At 45.9% G+C, this 16,265-nt stretch overlaps 1 protein-coding gene across 1 annotated transcript; it reads left to right on the top strand.

The window, feature by feature from the left end:
- The first annotated feature begins 606 nt into the window (after window positions 1-606).
- Window positions 607-15,797, top strand: LOC118221302 (cytokine receptor common subunit beta-like). Its single transcript, XM_035406256.1, has 14 exons — window positions 607-2,789; window positions 5,451-5,637; window positions 6,147-6,279; window positions 6,633-6,802; window positions 7,013-7,164; window positions 7,641-7,785; window positions 9,550-9,685; window positions 10,314-10,465; window positions 10,889-11,022; window positions 11,575-11,755; window positions 12,949-13,039; window positions 13,138-13,207; window positions 13,523-13,623; window positions 14,527-15,797. The coding sequence occupies exons 2-14, from the start codon at window positions 5,553-5,555 to the stop codon at window positions 15,296-15,298; spliced, it is 2,322 nt and encodes a 773-aa protein (XP_035262147.1). The 5' UTR covers window positions 607-2,789; window positions 5,451-5,552; the 3' UTR covers window positions 15,299-15,797.
- Window positions 15,798-16,265: the final 468 nt, after the last annotated feature.

Genomic DNA, 16,265 nt, shown 5'->3' with positions numbered 1-16,265 from the left:
CAACAACACTGATGCGTACATGTGTACAGGACATTAATTTCAAAAAGTATGGTAACCATATTTTTAGAGACAGTAAACATTGGATGTGGTCAAATTGACCCCAAACATAATAGGAGGGCCGAGGCTGGGAGCTCACATCGAGAGTGCGTTTATGATTTGCGTTCCGGTTTTTTTTCATTCACATTTTTAGAGATTTGTTCAAGCAAGCAAGCAAGAAAGAAAGGCCGAGAAAGCGATCCTCTGCCGGCATGTAGGAGGAGCTGGCGGCGGCTGGAAAGCGGGCCAGCTATGGGCGGCGCACGGGAAAGTGGTCGCAACGTTTTACATTCTGTCTCTGTTATTTTACCTTGTTGTTCTGGTAAATTTTTTTTTTTGCCTGGAACCCGTGCGGGGGAAGGGCGAAGGTGTTAATCGTTTAATGATTCATTGCTAAGGACCTTGTGGGGGAAAACAATCCTTGAACTGCATTGTACTCCACATCTGCCATTGTTTCAGATTGCTAAATGGTAAATGGACTGCATTTATATAGCGCTTTTATCCAAAGCACTTTACAATTGTTGCCTCTCAATCACCAGAGCAGTTAGGGGTTAGGTGTCTTGCTCAAGGACACTTCGATACACCCAGGGCAGGGATTGAACTGGCAACCATCCGACTGCCAGACAACCGCTCTTACCTCCTGAGCTATGTCGCCCCCCAGATTGGGGTGTATTTATGCCAACAGAGATGCCAAAGATCATCAAGAATTCAGAGGGCTAATTTGTCACATTTCCTGGTCCTGCCTTTCAGCTGCCTACATGACATGGGCAGCACCAGAAGGATGTGGGTGTGTACCTCTCTTTCTTGTTGGCCATTGTTTTGAAATTAACAAGAGGAAATGTCTTTGTCTTCACACAACAAATGCATATGAATATTACCCACAATAAGAATCCATCACATTTTTTGATCTAGGATTACGCACACCATATCAGGATGGTAACTATTTCAATGTTTAAACCAGGCTGACCAGTGGAGGATGGAGGATTTTATTTTTTTTAACCTGATATTTTATATTTTCTATTTGGGGGTACAGGCCTGGTGTTTGCTCTCTCTTCTCTTTTTGCTCATACACAAGTATCGCTTTCTGGAAAGCTGAGCGTTAAATGTGGCAGTCTTCCATATTTAAATATAAATTTCAAAGAGAGGTTTTAATTAAGTAGTTCAAAATGCATATATTGTGCAAAATGACATTTTCCTAGATGCTCCTTTACTCAGTGTTTTAATATTCAAAGTATTAACCTAAGCATTCAATGCATTTGCCATATCACAGGCACTCTATGAATTCTGAATGACATATTTCAGAAATATAATTCATAATGTAAATAGGTCTAGCATTAAAAATAAATGTTTAACATGTTTAGTAATTTTTGTAAATGTGAGACTTATCAAATCGGCACCTGTTATAAACTGGAGCTTAAGGCAGCTACCAGTTGGTTATTGGCTCCAGATTGCAGGTTCTGCTCTAATGCTACTCTGATAGCAAGTTTTGCTCATACAATGACTATCCCACTATCCACTTAAAAATTATCCATTAAAAACCGTAAAGCACGCACGCACACGCACCCCTCAAGCCAATCATGAGGTTTAAAAAATGAGATAAATTTGATTGCGGTTAAGGAGTAATAAAAAGAAAAATAAAAGCCACCTATATCCTTCTGTATGTATTACAAAAGCACATTTTGTCATTTAAAGGTGATGGTTAGGTTACTGCTTGCCCCTTGCCACCGCGATCCTGATCTGGACTAAAGCGGTTGGTTAGGTTAAAACATGTTTTTTGGTATTTACAGAATGACAATATATAAGATATTATCAAAAAAAAAAAAAAAAAAAGCTAAATGTAGGCTGTTGTCTGAAAATTCAGTTAAGCAAAACCCATAATGTTAAAATCAATACATAACGTAGCCTAATATGTCACTCGCAAACAAAGAAAAGGCTGCTAAAAATACTGAAACAAAGCTTGACCGTATACATTATGGCAAATTGGTGACATGTGACATCGACTGATAAAGGTGTTTGGATTGAATAGATTTTAGACGGGAACCGGAGAATAAGGCCTACAGTCTTGCGTTAGGCCTAGATTTTCACTGACATAGGCAAGCCACGAAAAGCATGCAACATGGAATTGTGTTGAACTGCCTTAATTTGTGTTAAATTTTAAAGCTACGAAGACTTGCGCCGCGTTGGTTTGCATCCCAACTTCGGGTTTAATTGTAACATTTCACTCTCGGTACTTTCAGGGAAATTGCCAGTGAATGCCCCAGAAATATAATTGAAATGTGTAATCATAGCAAATGGATGTAGGTTGTTTTGTTTCTATTAAAAATAATTAACCTATCTCTAGTATTATTCCTGAATTGAGCCAAATACGAAAACCGTTAGTTATGTCCCGCTTTCCCTTACATATTCTGTAATTGAAAATAGAAAAAGTCAGTGATTAACTGTTCAAATGTGATCTAAGAATTGAGGGAATTCCGCAAATTGAGCGTTGTTGCCTGTAAACTACCTATTCATCAATAATGCAGAGTAGTGTTGAAACAGATTTCGAAACTAAGTTGAGCGGTTTAAAAAAAATCGAGTAAGGAAGTTTAAAGGAAGTCCAGGAGTAGGGCTAGAATATTTCAGCCAACATCAGCAAACACGGTCTAGCGTCAAATGCAACATGGCATGGGGCCGTATTTAAAAGACCGGACAGGAGGAGGAACCCGACGGTCTGAAAACGCCACGGTCACTTTGGGTCATCGCCGTGTGGGAAGGTTGGTATCCTATAACCTACTGTCTTGCGAGATTTCTTTTAATGTAGCCTGATTTACCGTTGTTGGCAGCCTACCGTATACGCACAAGTGACTGGAAATCACTGTCAAAATACAACCATATTGCAGGGTATATTTTAGAACATTATGGTACTGTAAGTAGGCTAGCTTTTGAATAGAGATATGTATAGGCCTATTCATCAAATTCTTTACATTATCGGGTCCTTCGACAAAGTTAACCATTGACAGAAAACACAATTAGGCTACGCTTGTGCATTTTGTTGAATTGTGTCAAAGCTTTAGCCCAGGTTGATTCGTGGAAAATCTCTGATAGCTATTCACGGTTGTTGTTCAAATGACTGGCATTTGCAAATGAAATAAAAGCCTGGTTTAGCGTGGGATCGCGTTCGACTACATTTGTCAGAAAAGCCGTTATGACGGAGATTACTCTGATTTCTTATTAATTTCTGTTGTAAAGAGGTCGTCTGAAACTTTTAATTGATTACCCCCCGTACGTCGCCCTTTCTACATTGTCTTCCCTCCGACTTATTTCCATTCCCCGTCTATTCTCTTTCAATGTAGTTTTATCCCAATCAGAAACAATTCTCTCCTTGGTTTTTACATTGAAAGTCATGAATCGTATCCTGATAGTTGAGGGTGATGTCGGGAGTAGCCAAATTTTGGCTAGGCTATATATTCCTTTCTGTTTCGATCTGGACTGGACGAAGTGTAGAAGTTTGAATCAATAGAACGTGTTGCCCACATGAAACCTTACTTTTCCGTTGCAACTTGAAACATAGTGGAATTGTAGCTCATTACATATTTTTAATTTATACATAGGTTTACATGTGATATATTTATGTATATGCATACAAAGTAAGTCATAATGTGAATTTGTCTTCCCTGTGGACTAGGTTAATGTTCTCCACATTTGATATTTTGTATCTCTTATTGGATTTTCAACACGCGCGCGCTTGATACATTGGTTTGGTTTTTTGTTGTTGTGTATTGTGTTTCTGTTTAGTTAATAGACAGATATTCATATAAAGCATTACATAAGCATGTTTATTATAACCAGTGGCTTGAGTATTTAAATAGCTTCAATGTTAAAAGATGTTTTTGGAATCAAGGAAATTCTAATAATGAAAATGAAACTGAATCTCTTCTGCATTTATGGAATGATCTTTTCCTCAGTCCGATGGAATCAGTTGTGATTAATGCCTGATTAGCTGTGGAACAGTGAAGGTTGTTTTATTTAGAGAAATTGTACCTGTACCTAATGTACTGTACCTGCCTTAATGGTGGTTACTTAAAAACAACTACACAGAAAATAAAACGTACTTGGAGTTCAGAGAAAGTCGTTAAATGTCTTTAATATGTCCTGAGACCTTGCAGGGAACCATTTTTAACCACTAAAATTTTTTACTCTTAAAACCTGTTGAGGAATATGTAGAAAAAAATTGCATTGTTATGTTTTGGTGCAAATTTATGGGTGGTGTTCTTAACTGGTGGGGGGGGGTAGGTGTTGGTTACCCTCCAACTACCTAGCAGTAATGACACAAGCCTAAAATACACTACAACTCTTGTAAAATGGAGGGGTAATGCTATCATTCCTGTGTTTTGAAGGGGAGTGGTGGTGGCGGTGAGGGGGAGCAGCGAAGGGGTGGGGTGATGGTCACCCTCCTAACACAATAATGACACAAGCATGACGTTCACTGTACCTCATGAAACGTTACCGCACATCAGTTCTTGTGTAATGCTATAATGAGCATATTGCCTGCAGTAATACAAACATGGCTGTGCTACCACTGAGTTCCAATGTTGCACTTTTTGCAACATGGTCAAAATCACTTCAAAGCAAGACTTACATTGTTTTGTTTCACTTAAAGTGATTATCCACATGTGCTACACACATTTGGTGTCCAGATAACATAATGCATATGTATTGTACGGCATTATGATGCTAGACCGCAAAAATATGGGAGGAGAGAATGAAAATGCATGTATTTGACCAGCTGCAGCTGATTTATCATGGCTGGTGGCCATAGTGACAAAGGTAATTGCTCTGTTTTTAACGTCTGCAAAAAGTGGGTGTAGACTGCCCCCCACAAGGTCAGCGTGGCCATTCCTAAGAGCGTGTTCGAGTCAACGTGTTATAGGGAAGGGTCATAAATCTAACAGTTCTCAGCATCACAGGTGGAATAATTCTGTCAGAAAATGAAAAAGCCATATAATGTGTGTACGCAGTTTTTTTTTTCCTGCACATACATATGTTAATTAAGTAAACACATTTACAGTGTTTACATGAGACCAGCCACATCCTCAGATTATGAAGCATGGGGCTTTATTCATGAAAAAAAAATGGAAGTGAACACTGGTACACAAGCAACTTCGTAACTTACCGTGAGAGTTGCTAACGTCCAAATAGGTAAGGGAAGCTGCTTTTGTTGGCTTCTTAACATCCAGGTAAGCGTTCACAACGCAAATAGCTCTATAATATGTAGCCTACTCTTATCAGAGCTGATTTTACGCTGTGCATTTTGCTAGTTACAAATTAAACAATACATAACTGCAAACACATTTACAATCCTGGGACCATTTAAAAAACAAAACATGACACACACAAAAAAAAAAAACGAAGCCGTCACATCCGTTGTCTTTCAGATTGTGCACCTGTGCTCAGCATTCAACCTCACGCTCCCTTGGAGGCTTCGGAAGGCGCTCTGTCCACAGAGGGGCTTGGCTCCCGTCTGGTCCCCGAGCAGGATGCTCGTCTTCTGGGCCCTTCGTGCTTCTCTCCTCCCTGCCCTGGCGCTGGCCTCTGAATCGGAACGCTGCCCTGCACAGAACCGTGAGAACGCTTCGCCTCCCGGGGGAAATGCTCTGAAGCTCCTGCTTGTTCACTGCTGCGTTCATGCCGCTCATTGCATAGCAGATTCCACAGATTTAAGTTTGATTGACACGTGCCACTTAGATCTCCAACTCACTTCCCTCTCCACGCAGTAAAGTATTCTGCGTTGACTCAACACTAACAAAGGCCGTATTAGTCCAGTAGGGATAAAATGTACTCTGTCAGAATAAAATCTACTCTCGCAAAGTTTAATGTACTCTAGCAGAATAAAATGTGGTCTATCAGAGTTAAATGTACTCCGTCACTGTTGATTGAACCATCTAGGGTGTAAGATCACATATATGTGATTAGAATCTTCTTAACTGAATGTTCTAACGTTGATGTAACAATCACCACTGGTATTGGGGAATAATGGAGTTCTAGAACACTGACTTTAGAATTTTGAAGAATAAAAACATTCCAAGAAGGCTGCTCTTCAATGGGTTAATGCTGAGCATGCTTCCATGCAGCTTCCACTGTGCTGGATTCCTTGGAGTGCTACAATGACTACAATTCCCACATTCGCTGCAGCTGGAGAGAGGACAATCGGACACACTCACAAGCCCCCCTGTCTCTCTTTCACTGGGACGAGGAGGAGAACAGGTGAGGGGAAGACACCTGCTGAATCCTGCTTAACGGAGGGAGTTATGGAGTAGGGGAGGGGCTCCGAGGCAGTGTGCGTGTGATGCACGGGGCAAGAATAGAAACTATCAGCTCATTTGGTTTATGGGTTAGAAACGCCGGGGCAATTTAATGGAAGAGAGGGTTTTAAGGGCTGCAAAGAGAAAGATGAGATGGAGAGGAGGGCAGAAGCAAAGAGTGGATGGGGGGGGGGGGGGAGCAGGCGCTCATCAAGGCCGAAAACTCAGATTAGACCTGAAAGCTCAACATTGAACCTTTTGTGTAATCTGTCCCATTCCCCCCCCCCCTCCCCCCCCCATCCTTTTCATTATCAGTGAGTCTGCGTGTGAGCCTCGCGGCCCCCCCGTCCTGCTGCCCGACGGCCAGCTCGCGGCCCACTGCCAGTACAACACCACGCTGTTCGGCATCTGGAACCAGGACCACTTCTTCTTCAAGACCCCTCACTCCCCCGGCCTCTCCAGGAACCTCTCGGTGTCCCAGCTGGGTCAGTCCTGGACGTCTGGGGCGGCCCGCTCTTTGTTCCCCTCCTAATGTGCTTGCGCTCTGTGGCTAATCCCGCCTTTGTCGGGGCAGAATAAAGACGCGGAAGTTTCGCGAGGGTTTGGCATGATGCGCGTGTCATTGAGACTGGCTCCTTCGCTAGAGTGCCCTCGCGGTTGTCATTAGCTCTTTCGATTTTTTGCTCTTTGTGCAGTGAGAGTGCGCCCCCCCCACAGCCTGTCCCAAAGAGCTGTGGAAGGAGGGGGCAGAGCGTTGCGCTGGAACAGCTCCTACCCTCCCTCCTCAATCCTCTACCCAACGCTGAACTACCAAGTGAAGTACAGGCGGACGGGCCAGGACTGGACGGTAAATATTGTTAAAAAAATAAATAAATAAATAAATAAATAAATAAATAAATAAATAAATCGACATTTTTTTTGTCTTGTCTGTGGCAGGGCTTCTCTGTGAGAGAGACCTTGGTCTCAGTAGGACCTTCCTGCTTAAATGTAGGTCAATTAAGAAAATGAAATCAAATGCAGCATCCAGGCAGTTTGGTTCCAGCGCTGAGCTTCTGCGCCCTGCTGAAAAGTTACAGTGGCACATTTCCACACGGCACGAACCTCTGCCTGGGTGTCCACCTGCTGGTGTGTGTGTGTGTGTGTGTGTGTGTTTACGTGGGGGAGTGTGTGTGAGAGAGAGTTTGCATGTGTGTGTGCTTGCGTAAGTGTGTTTGCCTGTGTTTGTGCGGGTATATGTGTGCATGTGTATTTGAGTAGGTGTGTGTGTGTGTGTGTGCGCCCACATCTGTATTGTGTGTTCTCATCTAAATAACTTCTCTTCAGGTTTTGGAGGTTTCTGAGGAGGAATTAGTCATTGAGTCAGACTCATTGGCACCTGGCTGCCGGTATGAGGCTGGGGTGAGGAGTCGAGGAGGAAAGGGGCGGTGGAGCGACTGGAGCCCCCTGGTGGAGTGGAAGACTGAAGAGGGTGAGACTTTCTTAATGATATTATTGCTGTATCAATTACTGCACCAATACCTGGGACCATATTTGCTAAGGATTTGCGGGGCTTATATGGACGCCAACGAGACAAATTTTTTCCATATTTGCTATGATCTTTTTTTGGTCGCCTAGCATCCAATGTGAGAATACACTCCTAACACCATACTAACTTTTCAAGGACAAATAACTTTTTTAAATGATGTATGATTTGATTTATTATAAAAAATCATTACACCTGAAATTTATACCGGCAGTGCGTTTAAACAAGCTCGCTGCGGCTGCGCTCGCGAGCATAACCGGTCTTAGAGAATGTTCCGCTAAACTGAAAACGTGCGGCGACGCAGAAATTTGCAGCCCTGACGGTGATTTCCCGCGTGGCTAGTAAATACGGACCCTGGAGTCCATTGTTCACTACCGTTTTGGGGAAATGAGAGAATAGCGGGCGGAAACATCGAGTGGAATGAGGAAGTTCGTGTGGCATCACCATTAAAATAAATAAATAAATAAATAAAGTAAAAAACAATTTGATCGGAGGGTTAAAAATGCCGTCTTAAAAATGCACACCAGCTCTTGGACAGAGTGTCCGCACTCGTGTAAAGAGGAAAAACTTACCGCGGCATTAACAGAAAAGGCAGAAGAGAAATATTACATTACGTCTCCATTCAAGTGGGGTTCATAATGAGCAGTCAATGTATGCTAGCTGTGGTTAGTGATGGGGAAGTTGACAGTTGGAACTATGTGCTGTGAAAGCATTTCCTTCTTCCTTTCCCTGTGTCATAGTGCATTTATAGAAGAAATCACATGTCCAGTGCATTCACATTTCCTTATTTTTTGAATTCGCTCTGATTTTGAGGTGCTTTTTGTGGTAGACGGGGGCTTTTTGGTGCAGGCTTTTTTTTCCCACAGCAGTGTTCTCATCCTTCCTGTGCTGCTGTGCATAGATTTCTTCCCCCCCCACCCCCCACCCCCACACCACCATGCAGGTTCTCTTGTTGCATTGCCTCCCCCTGCACATTCTGATTGATTTCCATCATTAGGCGCATCCGCTTCCTCAGCTCGTGGCATGGACCTGGCTGAACGGGCTTGCACATCAGTGAGTCGCTGTCTCTGGTCCCTGAGCCTGAGAGCTCCTCCAGCCTGTGTGGGTGTGTCAGCTGCTGTCCCTGTCACCAGCAGTGTGTGTTTGGCCCCAGCAGGGCCACTGTCAATGTTTTCCACGGGACCTGGGGGGGAAGGGGGTGTCCTGGGGCCCGGGAATTTCACCCAGCGGCCCTGGGCCCCTGCTGTGTGTGTTTGGCCCCTGCACCTGGACCCCTTTAACCTGCAGTGTGTGTTTGGCCCCTGCGCCTGGGCCCCTATAACCTGCAGTGTGTGTTTGGCCCCTGCGCCTGGGCCCCTATAACCTGCAGTGTGTGATTGGCCCCTACGCCTCCCCCTATAACCTGCAGTGTGTGATTGGCCCCTGTGCCTGGGCCCCTATAACCTGCAGTGTGTGATTGGCCCCTGTGCCTGGGCCCCTATAACCTGCAGTGTGTGATTGGCCCCTGTGCCTGGGCCCCTATAACCTGCAGTGTGTGATTGGCCCCTGTGCCTGGGCCCCTATAACCTGCAGTGTGTGATTGGCCCCTGTGCCTGGGCCCCTATAACCTGCAGTGTGTGATTGGCCCCTGTGCCTGGGCCCCTATAACCTGCAGTGTGTGATTGGCCCCTGTACCTGGGCCCCTATAACCTGCAGTGTGTGTTTCATCAGCCCCTGTGCCAGGCCCCTATAACCTGCAGTGTGAGTTTGATGGAGAGACAACGATGAGCTGCAGTTGGGAATTGCAGGCGGACCTCGCCCAGCTTGTCACCTACCACCTCTCCTACCGCACCGATCCCACTGCACCGTGAGTCTAACTGTGTGCGCGTGTGTTTGTGTGTCTGTTTGTGCATGTGTGTGTGTGTGTGTGTCTGTGTGTTTGGCGTGTGTGTGTGTGGGTGTGCATGTGTATATATATATATGTAAGAAAAGAAAAAGACATTCGGCGATGAAAAACAAAGTACCCATTAACTGGGGGTATGGTGCATTTAGCAACCGGTATCGTGAGCAGACAGTCAGCTATGCCATTTACTGTAATCCACATAACTACTCTACGTTAATATTTCCGAAGAGGCAGGACTGCACCCTGGACTGGTTGGCAATCCGTTGCAGGGCACACATGCTACTCACTCCTGCACTCATACCTATGGGCAGTTTAGCGTCTAATTAGCCTACCTGCACGTCTTTGGACTGTGGGAGGAAACGCAGACACAGGGAGGACGTGCAGACTCCACGCAGAAAGGCCTCGGCCCAGGATTTTCTTGCTGCGAGGCAACAGTGCTGCCCACCACCACCATGCCACCCAGTATATTATAATAACCATGGTTTCCCCCTCTCTCTCTTTCTCTCTCTCTCCCTCTCTCTCTTTCTCTCTCTTTTCCTGTCTCTCTCTCCCTGTCTCTCTCTCTCCCTCTCTCCTTCTCTCTCTCTCTCAGGGTCAAGTGGTGCTGTTCTGACGGTCTCAGTGTAGACACCGGTCTGTCCGCGCTGAGGCTCAGCTGCAGTTTCTCAGTCTCACAGCCGGAGCAGCTGCTGGTGGAGCTCACTCCCTCGTACAACACCAAGATGATCGAGGGTTGCACAAACAGTGGGTGTTTCTCTTTCCTCATCCTTCGTTCAATACCTCCATCCCTACCTTTCGTCTTGGGCTGTGTCCACTTGTCAGTTACACACCTGTTGTCCTGTAGTGAGATGGTTATGGCTCTTCAATGGCTCATTTGTGGTAGAAGCTGTGAGGATATTACTTTTATTCCCTGAAGGCAAAAAATAACATAGTGAGAAGAAGACATTCTCTGCATTGTAAAGAAATGCAATATCCACAGTGCATTGGTGAAATTCACCTGTTAGTCCTGCAAATGGCATCAGGAGATTTAGCTGTGTATCAGTGCTCCCACCTAGTGGCCGGTTGTGGCTCTGCAGGGTAGTGTAGCTAAAAGGCTAGCAGAAAAAAAACTGTGCTGTCAGGGAGAGGACTGACTGGAGTTTCACCCTTTTCCTCCACTTCAACCAGTCCGCCCAAACCCCCCGGACAATGTGACGCTCAGGAAAGTAGAGGAAGATTGGGTGCTGAGCTGGACCCCCCCCCCAAGCGACTCCAAAGTCCCAATCTCCTTCGAGGTGCTCTACTGGAGATCTGACACACCGGTGAGTGAGTGTCTGTCTGTCCGTCCGTCCGTCCGTCCCTCCAGCCTGTTGTGCTAGATGCCTCAGTCTGACAGGTCACCTGTCACAACCCATGACCACTTCCCTCAGATTTACTCTGCCTCGCGAGCCCCTCCCCCATATTAACAGAAACAATAATACTATTATTATTGTTGTTGTTGTTGTTATGTTTTGCAAATATGCAAATTTTAATTATTACTTTATGTATTTCTATGGATTCCCAACTCTGCTCATGGAGATCTACCATCATGTAGGTTCTCATTTCAGCCCAAATTTGACACGCCTGACTCTGCTAATCAGCAGCTGAATGAGTTCTCTAGCTCCTTGAATGAGGAGCGCTTTGTTAGGGTTGGAGACAGGACGGCAGATTGCCAGGAACAGGGTTGGGCAGCCCTGATAGAGCGAGCGAGCGAGCGAGCGAGCGAGAGAGAGAGAGGTGAGAGTGAGAAACACCTTTCATGTCCACATTGCTTATAATCCCTGCCCCCCCCCCCCCTCCCCCCTCCCCTCCCCTCCCCTCCCCTCCCCATACAGGAGGAGGCGAACAACTCCACTGTTCCTAAGGGGGTTTGGTCGCACCGGTTCCGTAGGTCTTCTCTGCTGCCCTCCACGGGATACAGTGCAGCGGTGCGCGCCCTGGTCACCCCCGGGACGGAAACGTACGCGGGGCTCCCCTCCGACTGGTCAGAGCACGTGCACTGGAACACACACCCAGGTGACGTCCCACCACCGGGCCGACATAGCTCAGGAGGTTAGAGCGGTTGTCTGGCAGTCAGAGGGTTGCCGGTTCAAGCCCCACCCTGGGCAAGACACCTGACCCCTAATTGCTCTGGTGAATGAGAGGCATCAATTGTAAAGCGCTTTGGATAAAAGCGCTATATAAATGCAGTCTATTTACCATTTACCACCGACCCAGTCTGTTTTGTCAGTTTGGAGACTCACGAGATTCAAATCTGCACAGCCCTAACTGTGTAAAGCAGGGCTCTGTAGCTCTAGTCCTGGAAAGCTGGAGAGTTTTATTTTTCACTTTAAAAGTGATTCAGCCCAAAGATGCCAAATGAGGAGAGTTAACGGCATCGGCAGCTGAGCACAGTCGATGCCCCTGGGGCAAGACTCCCGTCTGTCACAATGTTATGTTACATTAAATTGTTTTTAAAATATAGTTTACTAGAGCGCTAGAACCATCACAGAAAGAAAATGAAACTGTTACCTACCCCCACAAATCCAAGCCTATCTGTCCAGAACCTCTTTCGCTGTAACCTTAGTACCCCCCCCCCCCCCCACCCCATCCATTGGGCCAGTCCTCCATTATTCCAGAGTGCCCTCTTCCCTTCACTTCTGATCACAATCAATTTCTGCCTTTACTGGGCATTAGGAAGCCGAACCTGGCCCCCTCCTCCCTCGGACACATCACCGGTTGTTGCTAAGGGCGTGGTTGCGGGCTTCAGCGGGGTGATTGGGCGAAACGAGAGGCCGGGTGTGTGACAGCGAGATGCCCGTGCACCCTCGAACGTGGCCACACCCCCCCCCCCCCCGGGAGTGAGAGAGAGCAGTGTGGCTATGTAACTTGGCCGTGTGCAGCGAACGCGTCGTCCATCTTACTCCCCTCCAATTAGACACTGCTGACAAGGTGCTCTCATCATCATTAGCCCTAATAAGGAAGCTGCCGTATCCATGGTGACTCATCATCCCCCCTCCCACCCCCACCACCACTAACGGGAAGCAGCCTGTCACACGCTCAGCTGCACATTAGGTGTTGGGGGGTGGGGGGGGGGGGGGGCGGGGAGGGTAATAGTAAGTGGAGTGTTGCATATACTAATGTGTGTGTGTGTGTGCGTGTGCGCGCGTGCGTGTGTGTGTTCATGCGTGTGTGTGTGTGTGTGTGTGTATATCTTTTTATGCTGACAGCTCCCTGGTCCTACTACTACTGCATCCTGTTCCTGATGGCGGTGGTTCTCTGCCTGTTGCTCACCTTGCTCACCATTCCCCCCTGTCGAAGGTACCCGTCGCACCGCTGCCGACACGTGTTCCTGACACCTTAGTGCTCACGCACCGACAGCGGGGTGACCTCACAGTGACCTTTGTCTCACCTTTCAGGAGGGTGAAGGTGTGGGTGGTGTCTGTTCCTTCTCCCTTCAAGAGTAAAGTGCTGAAAGAGATGGCGGAGGTGAGTTTTACCCGTCTGCTGCTCCTCCTCCTCCTCCTCGTTGTCTAAATCTTTTTCAGCTCATCTCTTCCCCCTTCCCTTGTTTTCGCTTCTTCTTCTGTCCTCACCCTGTCCTACTCCCTCTCTTTCCTGACCAAGTTATGAGACCGCCAATGACAGGATATACGTCAGTTAGGGTATCTCCACTGGAAATCCCCATTGAAAATGGACTGCAAAAAAATCTTAACAATTAGAATAATTGTGAAAATTCTGTATAGTGTTCGTGGGCATGTTTTTTATGTGTGTGAATCTTCTTTGTGTGTCTTCTTCGTTTAGAAGTCTACAAATAACAGCTTGGCCTATCAGAAAGTGTTTGAGGGAGCTCATATCAGCAAGATTGAAGTGTTGAAGGTCCAGGAAATTGAGTGCAGTCCACAGTAAGTTTTTCAGTTTACATATACTCTTCATACCGTAGGCTTGTGTGGCTCAAGCTTGGCTGAAAGTGTAACGTTCAAGATGCTGTATTTGGTACTCCTTTTTATTCAGCTTTGCAAGTATATATCCTGAAAATAGACGTTGGAAAATAAAATTGTGAATTCTGGAGAAGTCTACATTTCTGTCTTGTTGAATGTCACACTCTAATCTCAGTGTGTGCTATTTTAATTCTCTAAGGGACTGTTGGGAATTAAAGCTCAAAGAAACGAGTTGTGCACTTTGTACCCTAACAAGCCACTAAAGGATATGCAATGGGCCATGACCGTGGTTTTCAGACACTGTGATTTTTCGGCACATTCGCCCAAGATGTTCAGTGCAAGGTCACCGTTCACAGTCAAAACACAATCCAGAGTTTGTGAGTCCAGAGTCCAGGCTTAATCTAAAAACTCAAAAAAGCCCTCTGATGTAAAAAAACCTGTTCATCTGTGGACATTTAACTGATCAAGATTTGTTTAAAAGAATGAGCAATCACAAGTCTGATTTTCAGTGAGAAGGAGAAAAGGAGCTGTGCATTCTGGGTATTGTAGGAGGTTTAAGAAGTGAGAAGTTGATTGACTTGGTCTTGATAACGGTTCTTAGTGACTAGAAGGAAGGAAGAAAGTTAGGAGGAGCATTTCAGTATGGATGGATTTTACTAGTAACCCTAGTAAAACTCACTTCTGTGAAGGAATGAGAGTCAGAGACAGATCACCATGCAGGACTTCTAATAATCAAGTCAAAAACTGAAATTAAAAAATTAAAAATTAAAAGGAAACAATTCTTTTGTTCCAGACAAATTAATATTACCTGTTTAACGGCTTGGTGTTTTTAACTCGGTGTATTAAGACATTCATTTTCTGGGTTAGTGCATCGGAGGATCCCGTCCAGCGGCTGTGGCTGACTACTGCTGAGGAAGATGGACCGTACCAACAGGTCTCCGGGCAGGGGGCAAGTGTACCCGCTAGTGCTAGTTTGAGTGGCCCTGGCGTTTCACCCTCCCCTGGTCCCGAGCCCCAGAGTGAGGGGGCTGTGAGTGGGCCCAGTGTGCAGGACGGCGTCTCCCTCTCGCCTCTGCCCACCGCCCCGAAAACACCTCTCCAGTGTGGGAGCGAGTACGTGGAGGTACCTCAGAACGTGTCCCCTGCGTGGTCCGTGGGGGAACCGGAGCCACGGGATGTGTGCATTCACATTGGCTGTCCCCTGTTGGGACCTGCTGAGTCAGAGACAGAGCTGCCTTTAGCCCCCAAACAACTGGGTTTGGACCCATGTGCCTATATGCCCATCCCCTGTAAGACTCAAGAAGTTATGATCCGGCAAAATCCAGACTGTTCCCTACTACCGGATCTCGGGACGGTCAAAAAGAGTGCCGCACCCCCCTCTGTACCCCCTGCTGGATCCGGATCTGGGGATCTGGCTGGGGACAGAGTGGGCTGGCTGGAGGACATCAAAGAGGATTACGCCTATGTGAAACTGTCCTTGGGTATGACTCGCACGGAATTCTGCCACGACTGCGGGACACAGAAAGACACGCAGCTGTCAATCGCCTCCTCCCCTGTAGAGGGCAGCACAGAGCAGCATGGGGGCACCGTCTGGGCAGATCTGCCGAGGTCCGAAGCCGTGTCTGGATCAGCCTGCTAACTACTGTGTCCTCAAAGTATGTACTCTCAACTTAGGACGCTGCATACTGCTCGGTCCGTATTTTTAGTACGCAGTGGGCAGCATGTGAAAAGTATCCTCCAGACTGTTTTCCAGCCGTACTGTGGGAGTGTGTTCAGATGTTCCACGCTTGTGTGGCCAGTCTCATTTCATTGTTTTTGTTGCAGGAGAACATCAGAGAAGCTGTGTCTCTTTTTTTTTTTAAAGCAACGCTGTGTGGCAGAATCGCAGGACCAGAATGGTTGTTTACTACCTGAAAAGTATGATTCCGAATATACTCTGCTACGCTAATAAATATATCATACTGGGATTCTAAGTACACCTCATGAAGGGAAAATTTTTCCTACTTAACATCTCTCATATCCAGTGTACTGAACAACTATACTCAATAGTCGGCAAGTGCGCTTATTTGGACACAGCCCATTTTAAGAACACGGTCCATCCCCAACTCAATACAATGTAGTAAAAGAAGAACGAGATAGTCAGTTTAGTAAATCTTAAACTGAATTTTTTTTAAAATTCTGTGAGAACATACTGCTGCAGAAAATTCCATGGAAAGATGTGGCCAGTAGAAAAAAAAGACACTTGAAAAACTCCTATAGGCTTAGTGTCCTTTCCTAAAGGGCAGAATGTCAGCAGCTGATTGGCCGAAACATATGTCAGTGATATATCACTGATGTCATTGACATTAACATCAAAATCTTTGCAAAACACTGGGAAACACATATTTATTGGGTGAGTTTTCTTGAGCTTCTGTGCTAATGGTTTTAGAAAATGTAAATATTCATGCTGAACGTAGCAGAAGTGTTTTTCAGACATTGCCACATAATTACTCATGTATACAATTTCAGAACTGTGGTCTCTGGTACAGAATGTTACCTTTATAGCTAGGATTTACTCTGCGATCGTGTTTTTTTTGTTGTTCGTTTTTTGAAGTTTTATAATTGCT

This window comes from Anguilla anguilla, chromosome 2 (genome assembly GCF_013347855.1).
Source record: "Anguilla anguilla isolate fAngAng1 chromosome 2, fAngAng1.pri, whole genome shotgun sequence".
In the NCBI taxonomy this organism is placed as follows: Eukaryota; Metazoa; Chordata; class Actinopteri; order Anguilliformes; family Anguillidae; genus Anguilla; species Anguilla anguilla.
This window is presented reverse-complemented; position numbering and strand designations above follow the sequence as displayed.

Bases quoted from the DNA above. Each gene is read 5' to 3' on its own strand.
- LOC118221302 (XM_035406256.1), top strand. From the start codon at position 5,553: ATGCTCGTCTTCTGGGCCCTTCGTGCTTCTCTCCTCCCTGCCCTGGCG. The intron at 6,280-6,632 runs GTGAGGGGAAGA...TTTCATTATCAG, and splicing joins TGGGACGAGGAGGAGAACAG to TGAGTCTGCGTGTGAGCCTC. The intron at 7,165-7,640 runs GTAAATATTGTT...ACTTCTCTTCAG, and splicing joins GGACGGGCCAGGACTGGACG to GTTTTGGAGGTTTCTGAGGA.